Consider the following 24726-nt stretch of genomic DNA (forward strand, 5'->3'; position numbering starts at 1 on the left):
GGCCACAACAAAAGTTCCTTTTCTTCTTCTCTGCCTAGTATATATCCAGTATCTAGCAAAGCTTTACAAAGTGTATATGTTATGCACGCAATCTTCATTTTACTAAGTTTAGCCTTTCCTTGAACTCTTTTTTTGGGGTAGTGGTGTGCACTGTGGTCCACAGGGGACCAAATCCAGGGCTTCTGGGTGCAATGCGCACACTGCAACCCCGAGTCACCCCCCAGCTCCATTTCTCCTATTTTTGATTTTAAATAAGATTAAAACTTTTTCATTTATTAGGGGCCACACCTGGTGACGCTCAGGGATCACTCCCGGCAATGCTCAGGGGACCACAGGTGGTGCTGTGAATCAAACCTGGGTCGGCCACATGGAAAGCAAGCGTCTTAACCCACTGTTATCAATCACTCTCGGCCTCCAAACAAAACTTTCAATTTCATTTCCCTCTGAAAATCCTTCAATGCTTAGCTGATCGCATTCACCTCTTGGGCTTTTAAGTAAAAAAAAAAAAAGTTTGAGACATTCTTTCTGGTATATAAGGTTTTGATCAAAAACATGACTAAATTTCTCCTTTAAAGTCAACTACTTTTGGGGCTGGAGCGACAGCACGGCGGGTAGGGCGTTTGCCTTGCACGCAGCCGACCCGGGTTCGATTCCCAGCATGCCATGTGGTCCCCTGAGCACTGCCAGGAGTAATTCCTGAGTGCAGAGCCAGGAGTAACCCCTGTGCATCGCCAGGTGTGACCCAAAAAGCAAAATAATAAACAAATAAATAATATATATACAAAGTCAAATACTTTCAAGAATTTCCTGTCTGGCGCTTCCAGAGTTACCTGCCAGTTTCTCGGCCAGGCAGCCCAGGACTGCAGACGTGTTCCTGTGTTTGGCAGGGTGGCCCGAGTCCTGGCAAGCTACTTCTCCATTTAAATTAAGAATTTCAGTCAATTTCTGGAGTGCATCCTAAAAACAAACAAACAAAAAAGAATGAGTGAGTTTGATAAATATACTACTAAGGCTCTTGTCCCAGAGTCAAGCTATAAGCAAGTGTCAAATCACAAAATATTGTGCAAAAATGATGTTCGAGACCTTTAGCCCCAAAGATATTATTGATGGAAAATATTGTCAACTGGAAATATTTCTTCCATAAAATGTCTAAATTTCACTTGAAAGATACCAAACATATGCGATATACCCTGGAATCCTTAAGCAAGCCAAACCCACCCAAGAGATGGCAGGACTGATAACAACAGGGCCAAGTAATACTGAAGTAAAGAGTTAAAAAAAATTTAAGCCAGGGTCTGGAGGATACTGCAGGGGGTAGGGAGTCTGCCTTACACGCGAGCTACCCAGGCATCCCATACAGTCCTCCGAAGGGAGTGACCCGGCACTGCTGGGTGTGGCCCCCAAACAAAAGGCCAAGACAGCAAACTGTCTAAGCCAGCAAGAATGAAACTCACGTTTTCAAGGCAGATTACAATCTTTTTAAAGAAATCTCTTGTGCAAGGGGCCAGAGCGACAGCACAGCAGGCAGGGTGCTTGCCTTGCACGCGGCTGACCTGGGTTGGATTTCCAGTACCCCACATTGTCCCAGAGCCCCAGGAGTGACCCCTTGAGCACAGAGCCAGGAGTAAGCCCTCAGCACTTCTGGGTGTGCCCCCCCCATAAAAGGAAGGGAAAAAAATTATTATAAGGCTTAGGCAAAATTTAATGATCAGTAACTAAGCCAAAGACCCTTTCGCCACAGATATTTTTTCCATATTTTACCCAAATGTCTGAAGCTTTTTTTCTGTTTTGGGGCCACACCTGGTGGTACTTGGGGCTGACTCCCGGCTCTGTGCTCAGGGGTCACTCCTGGCAGCACTGTGGAAACTCATGTGGTACTGGGGATTGAACCGGGATCAGACACCAGCAAGGCAGATGGCTGGACACCTAGACTATCTCTGTGGCTCCCAGACATTTGAGGCTTACACAGACCGGGGGCGGGGGGGGGGAACAGAAAAAACCCAAACACAGCATTCCACTGAACGTATGGCCCGACACTTGTTAGTTTAAACTTTTGTTCTATATAAGGAATAACCAAGGCTCCTCTTTAACATTTGAGTAATACCCTTAAGTATTTTCAGGATATCTGCTTTTCCTTTTTTGGGTGGGAACAGGGGGGAGGGGGGTCCTCCCAAGTGATACTCAGGAGACCCAGGATCCTGACTCCTGGCCAGCCAGGCCAGCCAGGCCAGCAGGCCAACGCAAGCTTAGTGGCCGCCAAGGCAATGCTGCTCAGGCCCCATGGTGCTGGTGCTGGCCCCCCGCCCCCCTCACACAGGAGAGCTTGGGGGTCTCTAGGCCTACATCCAGCCATGCTCAAAGGGCCCTTCGTGCTGGGATGGACCCAGCTTTGGTACATGGTATGTATGTTACTAGCTCCTGGCCCTTAATTGCTTCTTTTTTTTTTTTTTTTTTTTTTTTGCTTTTTGGGTCACACCTGACGATGCACAAGGGTTACTCCTGGCTCATGCACTCAGGAATTACCCCTGGAGGTGCTGAGGGGACTATATGGGATGCTGGGAATCGAACCTGCGTCAGCCTCATGCAAGGCAAACGCCCTACCTGCTGTGCTATCGCTCCGGCCCCCACTGCTTTTCTTTCTGATAGGGAACAACAACAATAAAAAAAGATCATTTTTTTGCTATGGACCCAAGAGCTGGCTCGGTGGGCTGTGGACAAGCTCTGCAGGAGGGAGGGAAGCCGGGGCTTGACCCCCTGACTGCAGGTACTCATGTCCGAGCACAGGACAGGGAGCACATTGGATGTGGCCCAAAACCCAAGAAGGAAGGACACAAAAACAAAACACTTTGGGGGCCAAGAGACAGTTAAAGGGGTTAAGTGTTTGCCTTGAATGAGGCCAACCTTGCTTCTATTCCTGTTCCCCCAAGCCCCCCAAAAAACTATTTGCTTTGGGGTTGGGATGTGCTCAGTGGTAGAAGGTATACGTCATACATATATACATACATAAGCTCCTAAGCTCAGTCCATAAACACATGCACACATGATTTAAAAAAAGATTTTTGCTGTTGTTGTTGTAAGGAACTTGCTTAGAGGAGAAAAACAGTAAGCTTAGCAGGGCAAAGAGGCTACTAGAGTGAGCAAGTAGGGTGCCTGCCTTGCATGCGGCTGACCCAGGTTCAACCCCCGCCACTCCATATGGTCCCCTGAGCCCCACCAGGAATGATCCTTAAGTGCAGAACTAGAAGTAAGCTTTGAGCACCTCCAAGTGTGGCCCAAAACACAAATAAACAAACAAACAAAAAGAAAAAATCACTTTAGCAACAGAACATATTCATTTAGATTTCCAAAGATGACTATTTTAAATATAAATACTTCCATTTTAAACAACTTTAAAATTTTAAGTTAAAGTTTTCACAGTAAGCAACTGCTTGAAAAAGTAGGACCTCATTAATAAAAACCACATTTACATAATGAAATTATTAGTCAACAAGCAGATCCTAAATATAGGAAGAAAATATAAAACATCAAATATTCTTTGTGGCCATTCATTCTGTGCTTAAGCACGGATGATAATTCCATAAAAGACAGGTGTTAACTTACTTTAGTGGGCAATGGACATTCATCTAGTAACAATGTTATAACAGCTGGTCCCAATGGGTCTTCCAATGGAATAACTCTAATTAAAGACTGGACAACATCCAACCATCCTTCATCTAAGAGCAAATCAAGAACATTATAAAATGGAGACACTATTATAAAAAATGCGAAAATAAAAACTTATAATGTCATATAAAATGACTTCATATTAAAACAAACACACCTGGCCTTCACCTGGCAGCATTTAGGCAGTTAGTATTTGGCATGGACATAGTATCAATTGCTACATCCTGATCAAAGAATCCTAACTTATAGGAATCCAGTGATTTGGGAATATCTTGGAGAAAATCCATGCTATGTTCTTGGATTCTCAAATTATGACTTAAATAGTTTCAGCATCTTATTTGCAACAGGGGATTTAACAAAAAATTTAGTCTTTGAAACATTTGGCTTTATTTTGAGAATGACACTGAGGGAAGATGAGGAACAAAAATAATTGTCCTTCCCATTCTGGAAGAGATGCTTAAAGATCTGTCAATGCCAAAAAGAAATCTCCCCCCATAATTTCAGTGAAGTAAAATCAATCTTAGGAGGTGCAGCTGTAATGTTCACAAGGAAATATATAGTACTTTATTACATTAGTACCATGTGCAGGTAAAGTTTCATACACTAAGGGCATTTTCCTTTGCTATGTGTACAAAGTATTTAATTTTAAAAGGTAGCTATATATTTTCATAATCATTAACCGGAAATACTTTTTAAAAACTTTAAAATACCTGTTTCTGCCATTTCGTGCAATGTAATCATTGAATAGGGAGGTTCCTGATCACTGAAAAACAAACATTCAAGACATCAAACTTGAAGAAATAAGAAATGACAATCTCAAATAAACAAAAATTCCAAATAACAATTCTATTCTATAACACAAAATTAAACTGGAAGTGGCGGGGGGAGGAGAGAAAGAAGAAATGAACATGAATGAATGTAAAGAAAAAGATGGAAGAGACGATAGAGCTATATTCTGCAGGGACAAATGCACACCACATGTGTTCTTTTTTAAGATCACTGTTGTTGTTGGCCCACAAATAAAGTGGGCTGAAGGGCACTCAAAAGGACTTGAAGTGAACGCACAAAACTAAAATCGGAGACCAAAATCTACTCTTCAGCTTTATAAAACTCTAGGGGTCCAAGGAACCTAAGACAGAGGTCAACGTCACCTCACACTTACCTCAGAGAAAGGCCGAAAAGAGAGATGACGAGGATAATCCCATATGAGGGCTTATGGAAGCAAAGGCCAACATAAACGTCTTTTTGTTGTTGTCTTCTTTTGGACCACACCCGGCTATGCTACTGAGCTTACTCCTGGCTCTGCGCTCAGGGATCACTGCTTGTGGGGCTTGGGGGACCATATGGGATATGATGGGAATTGAACCTGTGTCAGCCACATACAAGGCAAGTGCCTTAACCCTGGTCCTACTTCTCTGGCCCAGCTTAGGGCTCCCTGCCTGCAGGATGGATATCGGAAACCCAGCCCCATCTGTGTGTGCAATGAAAGAGGAAGACTCAAGTTTCCCCTCACGGTGAAAGGAGTTGGAAAACGTTATAATGGATACTGTTTATCCAGCTACAGTGGCATAAAGCAGAGATAGTCACGCAATCAGACCCGGCTTCTTACAATGAGATGGAGACTCAAGACCACCAATTTGAGGGATACTCACAGATCAAAGGTCCCTGGGATGCCCGCTCAGCAGTACAGCACTGACTTGCCGTGTACATGTGAGGTCCTGGGTTTCATCCTCGGGACTGTAAGACCCAGGGCTCAGCGCAGTAGTACAGCAGCTAGGGAGCTTGCCTTGCACACAGTGACCAGGGTTTGATTCCCAGCACCCCAGATGGTCCCCTGAGACCCAGCAGAGTGCAGAGCCAAGAATAAGCCCTAAGCATTACTGGGGGTGGCCAGAAATAAAACAAACCAAAGCAAACCACCACCAAACCTCCATTAAGGAGTCTGCATGGGTGAGGGAGGTAGCTCAGGGGTCTGGATTGCATGCTCTGCATGCCCATTTATACTTCCAGTACCGCATGGGTCCTCAAGCACCCACGGGAAACCCCCTAAGCACCAAGCAGCAAGCAGCCCTGTGCAACACTGGGTATGGCCCAAAAAGGAAAAGAAGAAGAAAAGAAAACCTGCAACTCAAAGTTCTAATGCATGAGAATAATATTACATACAACCTGAGAATAGTCCCCATCAAAAATAAGCAACTAACAAAACTTCTCAAAGATTTAAAAATAAGGGGCCAGAGTGATAGTACAGCGGGAACGGGCACTTGCCTACATGGGCCAACCCGGGTTCTGGTTGACCTGGATTCAATCTCTGGCACCCATTTGGTCCCCCTGAGCACTACCAGGAATGATCACGGAGTACAGAGCAAAAAGTAAGCCCTGAGTACTATCAGGTGTGGTCCAAAACCAAGCAAACATAAAAAGTAAATGAACAACTGTAAGTGGTATGTGAAATGATATTAATCAAGAGGAAAATAATTCAGAAATCCTAGAAATGAAATGTAACCACTGAAATAAGAATCTCATTATAACATGTAACAAAAGATGTACCATAAGGAGAAAACTGTGACTTGGAAGATGGTGCTGGAGAATTCACTCAGTTCACAGCAGAAATGACATTCAAAGAGATGATAGTTGCGATATTTCCAGATTGCAAAAAATACAGCATATCATATTGAAAGGAGCAGAATGTTAGACAACAAAAGAACAATAGCAAAAACCTTTGTTTCAGTGTGGAGGGGAGGGGATAAAGCCCGATATAGAGGTATACTGCAAAAAAGGCACTTTATTTCAAAACCAAGTCATGGAAAAAAAAATTACAGTGTCACGAGACTCTCCTACAGCAATTCTCTCAGCAGCAGGGGCTAAGCGCCCCTCAGGTCACTGTCGACCTTTCCTAAGTAACAGTTCCAACAATGTACACAAATCACTGCACCACTTATCATACATGCGTCACTTCAGGGAATACCTCCTCTATCTCAGTTATCTTCGTCCGTTTGTTTTGGGGGGCCAGACCGCATGTGCTCTCAGTACTTCCGACTCTGAAGTAACACACTCGAACCTGGGTTGGCCCTGTGCAAAGCTCTATCTGCTGTGTGGCCTCTCTGGTCCCAAATCATCTTTCATGTTTAGTCTTAAGCGTTTTTTAAGCTTTAGAGATTATGGAATTCTTCTTTAGCAGCTTCTAAATATCAAGCTATACAGAGTTTTAAACTGCCTGACTGCTAGTTTGCAATTTACAATTCTCCAACATGTCCTTCATGTTTACTCTGCAGCTGCTTTATTTCTCCCGTTTTCAGGAAAGTTAAAAACTGTAATTCAGTACAAACAATTTTAAGGTAAAAGTTATCCTATTCAAAGGCACATCTTTTTCCTCACATAAATGAGGTATGTGTCTTACCAACAAGTAAGTTGTGACATTTCCTAGCTTAGAAATAAAGCTCTTACTTTGCCTCTTATCACTCTCTTTTAAAACATGACAGAGCTGGAGACAAAGTTCAAAGGGCTGAGCACACACTTTGCACAAAGGTGAGCTGGTCTGATCCCTGGCACCACATGGCTCCCTGAGCACTGTCAGAAGTGACTGCTAAGCATTATGCTAGGAGCAGCCCCCAAGCACCATTCTGGGTGATGGCTCAGAAAAACTAAAATTGAGACCAAATATGACAATCTATTCTGCACCTGCTTTCTCAATAGGTTTAGGTAACACTGCTCGTAGTAAACACTTTATTTTGGGGTGGGAGAGGGCTTTTGGGTCACACCTGGTGAAGCTCAGGGGTTACTCCTGGCTCTGCACTGAGGAATCACTCCTCGTGGTGCTCAAGGGACCACCAGAGATGCTAGCAACCGAACCTGGGTTGGCTGTGTGCAAGGCAAGCACCCTACCTGCTGTACCTCGCTAGCCCTACTTATTCTGGAAGGACAACTTTTCATTGTACACTTACAGCACTTCAAGTACCATTGTAAGACACCTTATGAAACCACTTCTAGTTACTTTTCTGAGTCTGGGGGATAAAACTGATACAGATTTTTACTCAACATTGTGTGTGTGTGTGTGTGTGTGTATGAGAGATGGGGGGGTGGCTTAGGGGCCATGCCTGACCATGCTCAGGGGACCATTTGTAGTGAAAGGACTCGGACAATATACAGTGCCAGGATCTGAATGTGCAGTCGCAGCTAATTACTAGGCAAGAACCCAAGTACCTTAACCTTTGGACTATCTCTCAAGCCTCGACATCTGTATTTTAAACACATACGAAGAGTAATTTAATTCTGATACCAGAACTACTTCCAAGGTTGGTTCAGATATACTTAGGAAGATCTTTCTGAGACAACAATTGCCTCAGAAAACAAAATGCACAGGTTTACCTTGCTTTATGCTATAGTTTTGTTTGTTGGTTGTTCTTTCTTTTGACCACACCCAGAGGTGCTCAGGGGGGACTCCTGGATCTGCACTCAAGAATCACTCCAGGATGACTGGGGGCGGGGGAACCATACAGGATGCCAGGGATTAACCCAGGCTGGCTGCACGCAAGGCAAGCTTCCGACCCGCTGTACACTCTCTCTGGCCCCCTCTGTATCTTGAGGGAGGAGAGGGGGTGGCAGAGCCGCTGGTGTTTGGGGCTTACTCCTAGTGTCAGGGATCACTCTTGGTGGTGCTTGGGGGACCACAAGCAGTACTGGGGACTGAACTGAGGTCAGTCACATGCAAGGCACGTATCTTACCCCCTGTATTATCTCTCTAGACCCTTATGTTTTTGTTTTTGAGCAACCAGACTTTTTATAAAAAATGATTATTAAATACTTAAATTCACTAGGCCAGTCAGAAGTAAAAACAGCTTTAGAGACATAACCTATCTCCATATCATCCAAGCGAGTTTTTGGGGGTTAGGGTGGTGCCAGGAGTCAAAGCCGGGGGCCTCATCACATGCCAGGCCTGTGCACGACCCCCGAGCTGGTAATGTTCTGCGCCCAGGGGAGGCCGTGGGCAAGGCAAGCGCCCTACCTGCTCTGGCCCTCGATACAGGTGTTTGAGAACACGATAGCTCCCGTAAAGGCCTTATTCCTCGTCTCCATGCAGGAGGAAGCTGAGAGTCTAGAAGCAGTCCATCCAGTGTCATGCCACTGGCTCAGGGGCGGAGCCTGACCGTGAGCCTCGGTCCCTCACGGTTCTGAGCTTTTGCTCCTAACCACAGGGCTGGGTGGGTGAGATCAAACTGTTTTTCAGTGTGAACAATACCCTTTAATCTCACAGTTATTCAATCTGGGATTTTATACTTAGAGAGTGAGACAAAGCAAGGGGGAAAAAAACAAACCATGCACAGGTGTGCCCTTCCAGTGTTGACTCACAAAGCTTCCCAAACAGATTCCAAATAAGGGATTAAAAAAAAAAAAAGCCAAGGAGGAGGATGAAAACTCTCCATCCATCTCCTTACGCCGCCAAGGGAAGCAGCAGCCAGCCACACTCCTGGCAAGAACTACTCATCTTCAACCTCCTCGGGCAAGCAAGGTAAGAATGAGTCTTCATGAAATCACTCCCCGCTGGGGCTTGCACGCACAAGCTCCCTCCATCTCCACTGTGTTCCCTAATAAAGATCAGAGCTTTAATGAATGTTTGCTGCTAAGGAAGAGTTTAGGTAGTTCCAGACAGGAGTTGGTGCAAGTAAACCTTATAATTTACTCTGCCATCAGAAGAGAAATAAAACATCCTCCTTCGCCCTATGAGTGCAAGACTTGGCAAATCCATCTCAGTGAAGTGAGTCCAAAAGTTATGGTTACTGCCAGAACCCTTCTGCGTACAAAGAACGTGACTCTGAGTCACATACTTACTTATCTACAAGCGTCCGTATGACGGCCAGTGTGTCCAGCACCAGCCCATCGACGTTTTGTTTCTTTCTCCTTGGCTCGTGTGGTCCGCGGCCCCTCCGTGGGGGCCGAACAGGGTCCCGGGGTTGGCTCCTCGTGTCTGCGGTGGGCACTGCGCTGCTGTCCGCCTGATGCTGCTGGGTGTCAACACTGTCTTCTGCTCCACTGTCATCGCGGCAGATGCAGGAATTGCCCATGGTAGCACTGGCCCCTCTCGTCCGCAGGAAGTGAGCTATGCGCTCCTCAAGAGTCGACAGCAGACCTCGGCCAAGGCTTCTGCTCGCTAGGAACACGGCCCAACCAAAGACAATCATTTAGATAGTTTTCAGTTTCCCAAGTATTGTTTTCATAATCTGGAGTTGAGACAATTGCATCCTATTGGTTTTTAATAACTGAATGCCGAAGAAAGTGGTAGATCTGATCTCCAACATTATCAACTAGAGGAAATCCTGGTCAGCCGGTGGCAATTCTAAAAGAAAAAAGACACGAGAGAAGGGTAATGGATCTCAGATTCTCGGGTGCTTTCTCACTCAAACTTTCCAAGTTGGAGACTACAGGCATTAGGATTAGGATGAAGAATCATCTTCAGTTATTTTTTTCACAGATTTCCAACACAGAGGTTATCTTTTCATAAGAAAACTATCAATGACTCATTTTTTACCATTATGAAAAGGATCACTAAGTTAAAGCATATTCTTGTAAATCACACGAATTACCGATGATTGAAAGAAAACTATGTACAGCTTTATCTGTACAGACACTTTTGAAGAATGCATGCGATCTTTTCAAGGGCTTTCCCTCTTTTTTGATCTTTGGGTCACACCTCAGGGACCACTCCTGGCTCTGTATTCAGGAATCCCTCATGGCGGCTGCCCAGGGACCATGTGGGATGCTGGGGAGGGGTCCCGGGGCGGCCGCGTGCAAGGCGAGCTCTGCCCGCTGTCCTAACGCTTGAGCAGCTCAAGGGCTGCTTTTGAAGCTGAGAAGCAAACGGTCCGGCCAGGGCGGTGCTCGGCCGGGAAAGCCTGGGTTTGATGTCTCTCTCTGGGGACACACCCAGCAGCACTCAGAACTTACTTCCAGTGTGGTGCAGATCGGGCAGGTGGTGCTGGGAACTGCTGGGAACTGACACCAGACCTGCCGCAAGCAAAGGACGTGCTCCGGTGTAGGAAACCATCCCCCAACAAAACCCCCAAGGCCGGGACCATCCCCCCGGACAAAACAGTTTAGGTTTTTTGTTTGTTTGTTTTGGTCACATCCAGCAATAGTCAGGGGTTCCTCCTGGCTCTGCACTCAGGAATTACCCCTGGCGGTGCTGGGGGACCACATGGGATGCTGGGGCTCGAACCCAGGTTGGCTGCGTGCAAGGCAAACGCCCTACCTGCTGTACTATCTCTCCAACGCAAAACAGTGTAGGTTTTAAGAAAATCAGGGAGCAGCAAACATATGGCCAGGAAAGGAGCGAGCAGGTGACAGGCAGCAAATGTGGGCCCAGGAAAGGACAGAATAAAAGACTTCAGGGCGTTTCAAATGCAGAGGGGAAGGTGAATCCAGACTAGGAAAACTGGCATGACTTTATACTCTAAGGGCTCCTGCTGACTGGCATGTGAAACACCCCAGTCTCTGCTCCTCACGCACCCACTGTGCATGTCCTTATGTCTTTGTCAAACTATGCCGCCCGTGCTGGAAACATACTGTACAGAAAATGCCCTGCCTGGGAGCTCGCTGATGACCGCCAGGCGACCCTAAAGCTGGTGCAGTCCTTGAGTGTTTGTCTCATTCTCTGCAACTGACCCCCAGCTGGAGGGAGGTCGGAGGTGCCAATCTGACTGGCTTTGTCGCAGCAGACCCAGTCCTTTGAGCCATCTCCCTGGGAATCAACACCTTCCTTATACCTGGTGAGAAAGCCTCAGTGTTTGTTTCAAATAAAGGATCTAATTAAAGATGAAGTTAAGAAGTCACAAGACACATGTGATAACAGTCATTTGGTGTCAGGAAGAATGAAAGAACAGTGTTTCATTTAAATTAGCCAAACTATAGACTTCCCAGGTGGAAATTTTCTTTAAAATTACAAAGTAGTTACAAAGTTTTTCTGTTACATAAGCAAGGCTATTTTAGGAAAGGCAAATATGTATTACAAGGTTACATTTCACAAAGATCAGCTTGCTGCACAAAGTATCTACTTCAAAGTTAAGAATACCGAGAAACTAGTTATCTTTGCTTGAAAAGAAGCACCTTGTTCCAGGAACCAGGATGCTGCAGGGAGAATAAAGGCGAATAAGGCACAGTCCCTGCCGACAATATTTTGTAGATGACTATTCTCATTCCATATCATAAGCTCATCGTCAAAAAAAAAAAATTAAGGAGGAAGTCATGCCCACGAACCAACTCCGGCGCCAAGTAAGCCCATTCACCGGTCATGACCCAAAGACTCATAAATAAATCTCAAAAGAGACTAACAAGCTGCAGAGATTCTTCCGGGCCCCACACAAGGCTGAGTTGCCCGGGACACCTTCGAGGGGTTGCGGGTGAGCCCAGTGCCCGTCCACAGCCCCAGCAGCCAAAAACTTCCAATCCTTCACAATCGCCACACGCCAGGCTGGACTCCCCTGCTCCAGACAAGCCTCAGGCAGAAATTAATCCTCTGAAAAACTCAGACTTGGGTTTGTGACTGAAATCTCCAGGCTTTCAGGGAGCTGGGGATGGGCTACCTCCTCACCATCTCCCCGTTCTTAGAAGCCCTGAAGTCACACATGACCCAAAGTTGCAACCCTGTTAAAATTTAACTCCAGCTGCATCACCGTGTTTAGAATTTCTGGAATTCCTGAAGCCACATCTTAAACTTTACAACACTGATAACCCAGGAGTAGCACACCAGACTGGGTGGGATGTAATGTAGAAGGCAACCCCACCGAGATGAACAAAACATAAATGCAGAAGGCGTAACCTGTAAAAACATCTCAGTAATCTCTTATACAAGGACTCAGTGGCTCCATGGTGAGATACAACAATCTTCACTAACTTTCTTCTAAGGAAACATTTTTTGGATCATTCTGTTAGTAAATTATTGATAACAAGCAATGGCAAATAAATTCCTGAGGGCCTGCTATGAAGGCAAGCTTAAGGGTGGTTGGAAGTTGGAGACAATGGTGAAGGGGAGGCATAATGGTGGTGGGATTGGTGTTCAAATACCGAATGTCTGTAACAAATCATTATGTTAACAACTTTGTTGACCACAGTGTTTATATAAAGTGTAAGAGGAAAATAAAATAAAAATGAATAAAAAAAAATCTAAGGAGAGACTATGGAGATCGCTCAAAGAGGTGGACTGCATGTGGAAACCCAGGGCTAGATCCTTGGCACAGTCAACAATCAATCAACCCAAGACCCTAATAACAAAAGCAAACCCAACTAATTAGAGTCAGCTCTTTATTAAGCTGAGAAAATCTGGTTAGATCCGGAAAGAATTGGAAGAAGGGAGTTTGTAGTAAAAAGCAAAGAATTGGGGACTAGAATAATAGTATAGTGGGTAGGCACTTGTCTTGCATTCGACTGACCCTTGTTCAATCCCCGGCACCACATATGGTCCTTTGAGCCCTGCTGGGAGTGATCCCTGAGCATAGAGCAAGGAATGAGTCCTGAGCACTGCTGGATGTAGCCCCCAAACAAAACAGAAAAGCAAAACATCAAACCAGTACCTGGGGACTAGGACACAAAAGGACATTAATTACTCTTAAATCCTCATAAACTGAGCCTTGAGTCAGGAATATAGTTATAAATAAAACATACAATTCAGTGAGATTAGATGAGGAAAGCTGCTACCATTACTTCGGACATACTGAAGGCAAGCTCTTAGTTACCCAATTTACTACTCAAAGCACTTGCTTCACATACAGGCAGCTTTGGGCTTGATCCCTGGCAGCGCATGGCACCCCCAGCACCATGGGATGGACCTCTAGCAGAGTCTGGAGTAATCCCTGAGCATTGCCGGGTGTTACCCCCAAACAACAAAGCCAAATTACTGCTCATAGTGGGAAACAGAAGAAAAACAGATAGAGAATATCTACACACACACACACACACACACACACACACACACACACACACACGCACACGGGAAGAGGGGAGGAACACGGGATAGATAGATGTTATTGCCTTCCATGTAGCCTACCCTGTTCAATCCCTGGCAACACACACTGGTCCCCACGCACTGCTAGGAATGACCTCTGAACACAGAGCCAGGAGTAGTCCCTAAGCATCACCAGGTTTATGATCCCCAAACCAACAACCACCCAACCCAAACCCCAAAACCCAGGCAGGCATTATCTGTCTCCAGACTACCAAGCCCACAATGGCTGAGTGAAGCAGTGAAATGGTGTCGCAGATATCCCTGGTCCCGCCTACACAGCCAGGCTGCCCTTCAAAACTTGAAAACTGCACTTATAAATATTATGACTGAAGGACCAGAGAGATGGTACAGGGGATGAGGTGACTGCCGTGCACATCACATACACCCTGACCACTGCCAGGAATATTCCTGCCTTGAGCACACAGCCAGGAATGATCCCTGAGTACCCAGGTGTGGCCTAACACATGTAAAAAGAAAAAGATGACTAAAGAATTGGTACGAGCATGATACAAAGGCTCACAAGACAGTTCTTAACAGAGAAAGCTTTCTAATCACCAGAGTCAAAGCAATGCCACCTGCGCTAGTGCAGAGGCCAGAGCGCACAACTCCCTCCAGGACAGATCACTGAGAGGTCCCGATGCTTATGCGGACAGGAGACAGAAACCAGAAATAACTCTCGGTGTACATTTCTAGAGTCTTTGTGGGTTTTTGTGTTTGTTTTGGGGGCCACCCATAGCTGTGCTCAGAGCATACCCCAGCTCTATGCTCTAGCATCACCCCTGGCAGGGCTCAGGGGACCAGACCAGGGTTGGCTGCATGCAAGGCAAATACCCTATCTGCTGTACTACTGTTCTGGCCCCAGCACTTCTATAACCTTAAAAATTATATTGGTTTCTGAGAAAACCCAGAAAGTCAATAGTCAAGAAGTCAATAATGGAATGTACAAAATATGGTATATGAATTGTATTTCAATTAAAAAATAGATTTAAGCTGCACGAGCATAACTCCAGAGGCCAGCTAAACTACTTTTGGTACCGGCAGCTCCTTGCAGAATGTCTCCAGACTGAAAACTAAGCAGCGGCCCCATGCCTGCCCAGGAAGGGAAAGGTTTCTCTTCTCTCTCCTCTCTCTCCTCTCCTCTCTCCTCTCCTCTCTCCTCTCCCCTCTCCTCTCTCTCTCTCTCTCCCTCTCTCTCTCTCCTTTTTCCTTGCGGGGGGTGGGTGGAAAGGGTGTGGCAACTGTCATATTATGAGGACCACTAATGAGAGATACAAGCTTGCAATGATCCAATTTCTGGAAGAAATTCCCTGGCCTTACTTGCTAAAATACAGAAATCCAAAACCGCGCGGCCACTATTTCGGCCGGGCGACCTCATATCTCTTCACAGCAGGTCTGACTCTAGTGGGGAACTCCTAGCAATAATTGTGAGTTTTTTGTTGAAATATTGAATGTAACCAATGTAAAGAGAAAGTAAAGTGAAATTTATCAGTTACACAGGCAGGGGGTGGGGGGGATGGGAGGTATACCGGGGTTTTTTTGGTGGTGGAATATGTGCACTGGTGGAGGGATGGTTGTTTCAGTATTGTATAACTGAGACTTAAGCCTGAAAGCATTGTAATTTTTCCACATGGTGATTCAATAAAAAAAAAAAAAAAGATTTAAGCCTAAAAAAAAAAAAAGAAGAAGTTAAGCTCTGGCCTTCTCACAGAAAGCCTACAGAGAAGGTACTATTGGAAACATTCATATTAAGGAGAGGTTAAAAAGAAAAGTCAGGGCCAGAGAGACAGCACAGGGGCTAAGGCCTTACACCTAGGTGACCTCACACTGCATATATGGTCCCCCAACAGATGGCTGGGAGTGGCCCACCCCACAAAATAAAGAAAGGAGGTGGGGGGAGAGAAAGAAAGAGAAGATTTCCCCAAAATCCTCTTGTACTGTAAATTTTCTTTTAGTTACAAAACAAAAATGACTTTATCAAGACCCAAGTATCGCACACATCTATAGAACTGTGAGTTTCTCTTCTGTTCTGACAGTCCATTCATTTCCTAGAAGGAACCTGTTAGAAGCTTTGTTTGCTACACGCCTGTGATTTATTTTGCAGTAACATGTTTTTTATTTATTTGTTTTTTTGTTTTTGGGTTACATCCAGTGATGCCTGGAGGTTACTCCTGGCTCTGCACTCAGGAATGACTCCCGGCAGTGCTCAGGGTACCTTATGCTGAGATTTGCTTTGTTTTTCTTCACATTTCTCTCTATACCAATTTAAACAAAACTACCTCATGATAAGGGTGAACAGGAATCTTCTGGATAATCATAGTTTCTTAATGACTGTGCTGTCCAAAAAGCCCCAGAGAACCAACTGACAGTGTGGGGAAAGGCCTAGAGCCCCGTACAAGCCTTCTGCTGAAAGAGCTTCTCTCCCGGGGCAGTGCCCTCCAAGGCTTTTCCCCACAGCCCTGTCAACATTACCAGAGCAGAAAGAAATTACACTGGTCTCTCTCTCAAGTTCTCAAGCCTTTCCACGATCAGTATAAAAGTTCAGAAGACGGGCTGGAGCGATAGCACAGCGGGTAGGGCGTCTGCCTTGCACTCGGCCGACCCGGGTTCAATTCCCAGCATTCCATATGGTCCCCCGAGCACCGCCAGGAGTGATTCCTGAGTGCAGAGCCAGGAGTAACCCCTGTGCATCGCCAGGTGTGACCCAAAAAGCAAAAAAAAAAAAAAAAGTTCAGAAGGCAGGCATTCAGTACAAATAGTAGATGAATCCAAAATAAATTCAAGAAAACCTACCTCAAGCAGGGAACAATTGGGTACAAAGGAAGACTGATAATGACCCAGAAGTGTGAAGGAGAGAAAATTCTAGGAAACAAAGACCTGAAGGGAACAATGGAGTCCCCACAGGGTCACAGCCAACACTTGGGAAACTACTGAGGATAAATAACAAGAAACAATGCCGGCAGTGCTTGTGAGTAGAGGGTTAAACAGAAGGCTGTAAAAGAAAAAAAGAAGAAAACAACTTTGTTAGATCTGAGACTCTTACACTTTGTTCTCTCAGAAGATGCTTTTGCTAAGACTTCCATAAAGCCAGTCTCCAGTCAGCACAGCGTCCACGGAAACGGGAGACGCCAATACAGACAGCAGCCTTTGGCTTCTTCTCTTTTTCTGGAGGTTTCAGGGACTGTGAACCCGGGTCTCAGACATGTGAGTCAGACATGTGCTCTATCACATACCTCATCCCTCCGTGATGGTTTTTAAAAAACATCACCCAGCGACACGGACGCAGCCCAGCTCCACAACTGAGCCCCGCCAGCTGCCACGCCACCGCGCGGTTCCCGCCCCACAGGTCCTGCAGCACACGCCGAGCGCCACCGCACTGCCGGCCCCGTCGGGCCACAGTGACTCTGAGGGAAGAAAGCTGCACGGAGGCCCACAAGCGCCAACTGTGAAACGGTGGCCCAGAGGCTCAGCTGGCACCGAACCAGCCCAGAAAGTCCTCAGGTAGTGACTTCAGGCACCTCACTGTGAGGACCAGCGACGCCCACAGATGGACTCTTGCTGACCTAAGCTTTTATAACTCATCATTTCCGTTCTAACACCAACATGCAGGAAGGTTGTTTGTGCCTGCTAAGGGTGCAGGCCGGGTGGTGGGTGGGAAACTGGGGTTACTGGTGGAGGGACGGTCACAGAGGGTGGGACTATGCTGCAACATTTAATGCCTGAAACAACTGTATTATGAACAACTTGGTAAATCATGATGTTATAATTGTAATAAAAAATAATTTTGCAAGGGCCACACCACCACAACAAGAGCTTCTGTGGTACTCTAGTGAAGAAGTACCTTGGGGACACTAGGGCCACAATAAGAGAGAGACAGAGACAGAGACAGAGAGACAGAGAGAGATAGAGACAGAGAGAGGGGGAGGGGGAAGACAGAGAGAGAGAGAGACAGAGACAGAGAGAGACAGAAACAGACAGACAGACAGAATCAATACTGGGACTGTAACCCACAACCTCCCAGATGCTACTCATGTGCTCTACTCAAGTGCTATCTCCCTGACCCCCAACAGAGGAATTAACCACAAAAATTCTAAATACACTGAATGCGGCTGAAGACACTGTACGGGAGGTAGGCTGCTTGCCTTGCATGCTGCGGACCCCAGTTCAAATCCCTGATACACATATGGGCGGGTCCCCGCAGCATCACCAGAAGAAACTGAGCACAGAGCCAGGAGTGATATCTTAGCATCAAAAGTACAGTGCAACCCTTTCTCCCCAATTAAACTGACTAAATTTGGAAGACAAAAACAAAATTTTCTTATTTCCAAACTGGACTCAAGTGTAATTTGGATCAATTTCTTCCAAAACAATCATTTCCCCTAAACACTGTCAATTATAAAATGCCAGGGGATTGGAGAGATAGTACAGTGGGTAGGGTGCTTGCCTTGCACACGGCTGACCTGGATTCAATCCCTGGCACCACCTTTGGTGCCCCAAGCCCTGCCAGGAATGATTCCTGAGCACAGAGCCAGGAGTTAGCTCTGAGCACCGCTGGGTATGGTCCCAACACAAAACAAACAAAAACATAATGTTAGAGAAGAAAATGGATTAAATCAAAAGTTTAAAAAGACTTTCTTTTTTAAGGACCAGGTATAAATACCAACTAAAGGTATAAACAAGTTGTAATATGTGTAACAAACTATGCAGGCATTTCAAAGGAAAGACTAGGAAACACACAAGGAGAAAAACAAGAGGTGCTGCCTTAAAAAAATATCTGAAACGAGTGCAGAAGAGATAGAGCACAGGGTGGGAGACCTGGATTCAGTCCTGGCCCTTCTCCCCAAGGCAAGGATTTTGTTATTGTTGTTGTTATCCCGTTGCTCATTGATTTGCTTGAGTGGGCACCAGTAACGCCTCCATTGTGAGACTTGTTACTGTTTTTGGCATATTGAATATGCAGCGAGTAGCTTGTCAGGCTCTGCCGTGCAGACGGGATACTCTTGGTAGCTTGCTGGGCTCTCCTAGAGGGACGGAGGAATCGAACCCGGGTCAGCCACGTGCAAGTCAAACACCCTACCCGTTGTGCTATCACTCTAGCCCATCATTCATATATATATATTTTTTACTAAAGAAACAATAATTTAGGCAAAAGAATGGATGATAAAGTGACATTTGAGACCTTTATTTTTTACCATGCTTTTAAGTATTATGTGGTCTATTTTCCTAGGATCACTGTTTTGTGTTTTTTTTTTTTTTCTTTTTGGATCACACCTGGCAATGCACAGGGGTTACTCCTGGCTCACGCACTCAGGAATTACTCCTGGTGGCACTGAGGGGACCATATGGGATGCTGGGAATTGAACCTGGGTCAGCTGGGCAAGGCAAATGGCCTCCCTGCTGTGCTAACACTCCAGCCCCGGGATCCCTGTTTTAAGGAAGTAACTACACAATATATAGGGTACTAGACTCTACATAGCACTGTGCATACAAATACTGTGATGCTTACAGCTTTGAGTACTTTCTTGATACACCAAATATTATAATTTTTTTTTCTTTTTTGCAGTGCTGAGAATTGAACCTAGTGCACACACTTGGAAGGTAAGCTCTCAAGCCACATCCCTGGCTTCCTGAGACACCTTAGATCATAGGTAGTTCTTATACTTGCAGTTTTCTTACGAGGATTAAGTAGAATATTACATGTACAAATTGATGCCCAGGGGACACAGGGATAGTACAGCAGGTAAGGTGTTTTGCCTTGCAGGCAGCTGACCCAGGTTTGATCACTGGCCCGACATGTGGTCCCCTGAGCCCCGCCAAGTGTGATCCCTGAGCGCAGAGCCAGGAATAAGCCCCGAGCATCTCCAGGTATGACCCTAAAACCAAAAATACAAACAACAAATTGAAGCATAACTAGATCCCCAAAACAAGATATGAATACATAATCAGAATTAAAATAATATGAGAGAGGAGGGCTGGGGGTAAAACCTGAGTTAAGAAGATTAAGATAACTAAAAAAAAAAATTCATTTTTACCTACTATATAACTAACGTAATTTTCACTTTCCATGCTATTTGAACAACGGTCGCTTGATCACCATGAAAGGTGATGGGCACTAGAATCACTTATGCACGTAAAAATGCAAATTCTGGGCCCAGTCCAAGTAGCCAGAACCAGAATTCCCAGGCCCTTGCGCATTCTACAGGTGTCTTCTGAAGAGCTCCCCAGGTGCTCTGATGCGAGATCTGAAAGTCCCTGTTCTGCAGATCCCCGTGAGAGCCTGGCACAGGGGGCAGGACCTGCGGGCTGAACAGGACTGAAACCCTAAGAATGAGTCTCCTCTCAGAAAGAAAGCCCCCAGAAGAAAGCAACACTGGCCTCACCCAGAGAGAATCTGCTGCATAATCACATTCTAAATTTTAGAATTCCTGAGCGCTCGGCCGCATTTGCAGCCATGCAACCTCTCATATGCTACACCACCAATAACCAAGCTGTGGTGGGGGGGGGCACGATTTGGGATTTGGGGTGGGAACATTCAGACTATGGTGGTGGGAAGGTGCAATGGTGGTGGGATTGGTATTTGAATATTAAATGTAATGAATAATTGTGAACAACTTTATAAAGTAAAATTTAAAAAGAAAAAAAAAAAGAGTGCGTTTTCTGGGGTCATTAGGGCTACTCTCCTGGTGCCAGAAGGATAGTACAGTGTGCAGGGCGTTTGCCTTGCACACAGCTGATCCAGGTTCAAGCCCCAGCATCCCAGGTGGTCCCCCAGCACAGCTAGGAGTGATTCCTGAGTTGCAGTCACGTTAGCCCTGAGCATCGCTGGGTGTGGCCCCAAAACTTAATCAATCAATCAATAAGACCATCTTAGAACACAGCCAAAATGACCATTAGAGTTGAATCCCTCAGTGGCGATGTGCAGTATAGACAGAAACCCAAGCTGCGGGACTGGGCGGGGGTTCAGCAGTGGAGTGCTTTTTCTGCACATGTGAAAGAGGCCTTGGGGTCGACCCCCAGCAGCGCCCCGCCTTCCCTCCGCCTTCCATACGTAGGCTCCAGGCACACTCGACCATATCTATGCTACGAAGCCGCAAAACAAACCTAAATAGGTAACCTAATTACTTAGGTAATTAGGTAATTATTGGATAAAGCCCGAAACAGGCAATACATTATAGGTGGGCTGGAGTGATAGCACAGTGGTTGGGCGTTCGCCTTTCATGCGGCCGACCTGAGTTCGATTCCTCCGCCCCTCTCGGAGAGCCCGACAAGCTACCGAGAGTATCGAGCCCGAGCGGCAGAGCCTGGCAAGCTACCCGTGCGTATTGGATATGCCAAAAACAGTAACAATAAGTCTCTCAATGAGAGACGTTACTGGTGCCCACTCGAACAAATCGATGAGCAACAGGATGACAGTGACAGTGACATTATAGGTATATTGCTCAAGAGCTGACAGACTGGATAAAATGGAAAAGGATTAAGACTAGAAATTATGTATATTTCTGTGATACATCACCAATTTTGAAGATTTCTCAGCATTAGTCAAGTGACTTGTGAGACAAGAAAAAGTCACAGAATTTAAATATACACAAACTATTAAACTTGTGGTTATAGCAATCACCAACTGATTTAATAATCGTATCACTGGATGCTACTTACTTAGCAGCAAGGATTTTTTTTTTTGGGAGGGAGGGAGGGAACCATCTAAATGGTAATGCTTTTGTAATTCTATTTATTTATTTATTTATTTTTTAGGTATTTGGGCCACATAAAGCAGCGCTCAGGGCTGACTCCTGGCTCTGCACTGAGGGATGACTCCTGGTGGGGCCTGGGGAGATACGGGCCGCCTGCTGGGAATCAGACCCTTGTGAGGTATGTGCGCCGAGGCGACTGCCCTGCCCACTGCACTATCTCAGCAACCCAGTAATGCTTTCTAAATCATACTGTCGGTACCTATTTCCCTTGGAAGACTGTGGTTACAATCCAAGTTCCTTCCTGATCTCTCTTCAGTCTGGCATCATTTTGATTCTTCCCTTCTTAGAAGTATTTATACTTCTCATTTCTATTGAACCTGACTTATTGTAGTTTTGTAATGGGGGGGGAGTCACAGGGGCCACACCCAGCAGTGCTTAGGGGCTACTCCTGGCTCTGTGCTCAGGAGATCATTACGTGGTATCAGGGATCTGAACCCAGCTCAGCAGGCGGGACACAAGGCAACGGCCTCACCCTGCACTATCGATCCAGTTAAAAATTGTTCTATAGGGGCCGGAGCGATAGCACAGCGGGTAGGGCGTTTGCCTTGCACGCGACCGACCCGGGTTCGATTCCCAGCATCCCATATGGTCCCCCGAGCACTGCCAGGAGTAATTCCTGAGTGTAGAGCCAGGAGTAACCCCTGTGCATAGCCAGGTGTGACCCAAAAAGCAAACAAACAAAAAAATTGTTCTACAGGGCCCTGAGCAGTGGTACAGTGGGTAGATGGTACAACAACAACAACAAAAGTTGTTCTATGGAAGGGCAGGCTTGGGCTCTCAGTAAGTTTCATGCTAACGCTTTGATACTCAAAGCACTGATCTCCCTGCCGTTAACAACTGAGCACCGGGACACCTGCCAGCCGGTGCAACTCTCTCTAATAAATGAACAGCCTAGGAATCAATGATTCAAGTATCTGCTCCTGTCCAGTCACAATACAGCTCAGTAACAGAAAGACGTTGGTTAAACGAATGACCACAGAAGGAAAAAGCAAACTAAACTCGGGCATGAAACTCCTGTTGCTGTCATCGTCATCATTTAAAATTTGTACTTTGGATGAAGCATTTCTTCCTATCCCCTCTCAAAGCTAAATTATCCAACATGAAAACCACACACACACACAATCATAATTTTCTCTCATTAAAACTTATTTTGAATTCCTTCCTCAGTGATTATATGCCAAGTGTTAGTTCTGATAGCTTATAGAGCCCTTCCCCAATTTACCATGAGACACTTCTGGCGCTGGGGAGCTAGTTCAGAGGCTGGAACACAGGCAAAGCATGTGGGAGCTCTGACTTTGATTCCCAGTACCAAAAGGTCTCCTGAGCACTCCTGGGAGCAGTCACTGAGCACTAAGCCTGGAGTAGCTTCCAGGCACCAGGTCAGCTATGGCCCAAAAATGGAGAAAAGGAAAATATTCTAGGGCAGAGGGATCGTTCAAAGGGTTGAGTACACGCTTTGCCATGTACTTTGCGAGTCCAGGTTTGATCCCTGGCACCGTGTGAAGAGACCACTGAGTAAAAGAACAGGGAGAACAAAGCACTACCGGGGGTGGCCCTGACACTACATCCCCCAAATCTAATACATTCCAAATTTTATACCTATACGTCCCCCATTATTCACAAGCCCTTGGGTCAACCATTGACATTTTATTTTACTTACTTTATCGCTATCTATCTATTCCCATCACCAAACCATCTAATTCTTTATGCCTTTGTTTTTTGTTTTGATTTTGGGCCAAACACAGTGGTCCCCAGGGCTTACTCTGGGCTGTGCTCGCTCCTGGTGAGGCTTAGGAAACCATATGGGGTGTGAGGGATCGAACCCGGCTTAGCAGTGTGCAAGGCAAGCACCCTCACCCACTGTACTTCTCTAACCCCAAATTCTTTATCCTTTTTAAAGTAAAACTGCAAAAATCAGTACATCTATAACTAGACTTCAAATATTTTAGAGGCTACATTTACATATAATAAAGCACATAGGTCTCTGTTTAACAGAAGCCCCTCGCCTGGGATGTGGCTCAGCAGTACAGTACTTGCCTTACGTGCAAGAGTCCTGGGTTTGATCCCTGGCACCACAAAATTAACTCTATCAAACAAATTTAAAACATAGCAGTCACTCACAATGCTGCACTCAGCACTGCTATGGGCCTGGTCCTAGAGCTGACGATATGGGGGCTGGGGAGTCATCAGGGACGACACATCTGCGGTACTAGGGTTGGGTAGTGGTACTGTGCTGGGGTAGTGGTACTTGGGAGGAAGTATTGGTACTAGGGTGGGAGTAACGATAGTCAGGTGAGGTAGTGGTACTAGGGTGGGGACGGTGGTACTAGAATGAGGGTTGTGGTACTAGGATGGGGGTAGTGGAACTAGGGTGGGGACAGTGGTCCTAGGATGGGGGTAGGGGGGTAGAGAGGGGGTGGTGGGGGTAGTATTCTACCCCAGGTAATACGCTGGAGTAGAATACTATTTTAGGAACAAACCCAGGGCCTCTCACAGGCTAGTCGTGTGCTAAAACACATACCTCTTAAGCAAATGTACTGTTTTATAAAATGCAGACATCAGAGTAATATAAGCCCTATCAAGATACAAAGATTTTGCAGAAATACATTTTGCTTATAAATTAACATACAAGACACTGACAAAAATCCTAATTCTTCTCTTTTTTGAGGGGGTGGAGCTTCCCAGCAGTACCCATGCTTACCTCTGGCTCTATGCTCAGGGGCACTCCTGGTGACCCTCGGGGTACCATATTTAATGCTTGGGAAATGTATCATAGGCAGGGCAATCCTTAACCCCTGAACTATCTCTGGCTCCCAAACCATAATTTTCTTACTCATGATTATATTTAAAGGCAACAAGCTTTGTCAACAAGATTATTTCCTACTGCAACAAACACAGAAGTAAAGCACACTGTATCAGGAGTACACTGGCCAGCTGAGACAAATTACCTGAAAACATTTTAGAAGATTTGTTTTTACTTATTTGTTTTTATTTATTACTTATGCCTGAAAGGCATCTCTGGGCGAGTATTCTCAGAGGTGACCCACTGCCCCAACTATCTAGCCAGAAGTCGCCATGTGAAGGCTAAGTCATAGGTACTATTATCCCTCTTAATGGTCACCTTTGGGTCACCTGGGAACACTACTCTAATACTTTTTTTTCTTTTTGGGCCACACCCGGAAATGCTCAGGGGTTACCCCTGGTGGTGCTCGGGGACCATATAGGATGCTGGGGATCGAACCTGGGTCAACTGCGTGTAAGGCAAATGCCCTACCCACCGTGCTATCACTCCGGTCCACTTGATCTGAAGTGAGATCAGGAAAG

At 45.7% G+C, this 24726-nt stretch overlaps 1 protein-coding gene across 1 annotated transcript in view; it reads right to left on the minus strand.

The window, feature by feature from the left end:
* The window catches only part of RSPRY1 (ring finger and SPRY domain containing 1), a 53173-nt gene that overhangs the window by 21870 nt on the left and 6577 nt on the right, over nt 1–24726 (minus strand). Inside the window, exons 2-5 of the mRNA XM_004600645.2 lie at nt 9490–9994; nt 4374–4426; nt 3601–3713; nt 831–957 (exon numbers count right to left, since the gene is read on the minus strand). Of these exons, the coding sequence (XP_004600702.1) occupies nt 831–957; nt 3601–3713; nt 4374–4426; nt 9490–9839 (643 nt within the window). The 5' untranslated portion in view covers nt 9840–9994. The remainder of the gene's footprint in view (nt 1–830; nt 958–3600; nt 3714–4373; nt 4427–9489; nt 9995–24726) is intronic.

Source organism: Sorex araneus, chromosome 8 (assembly GCF_027595985.1).
Source record: "Sorex araneus isolate mSorAra2 chromosome 8, mSorAra2.pri, whole genome shotgun sequence".
NCBI lineage: Eukaryota > Metazoa > Chordata > Mammalia > Eulipotyphla > Soricidae > Sorex > Sorex araneus.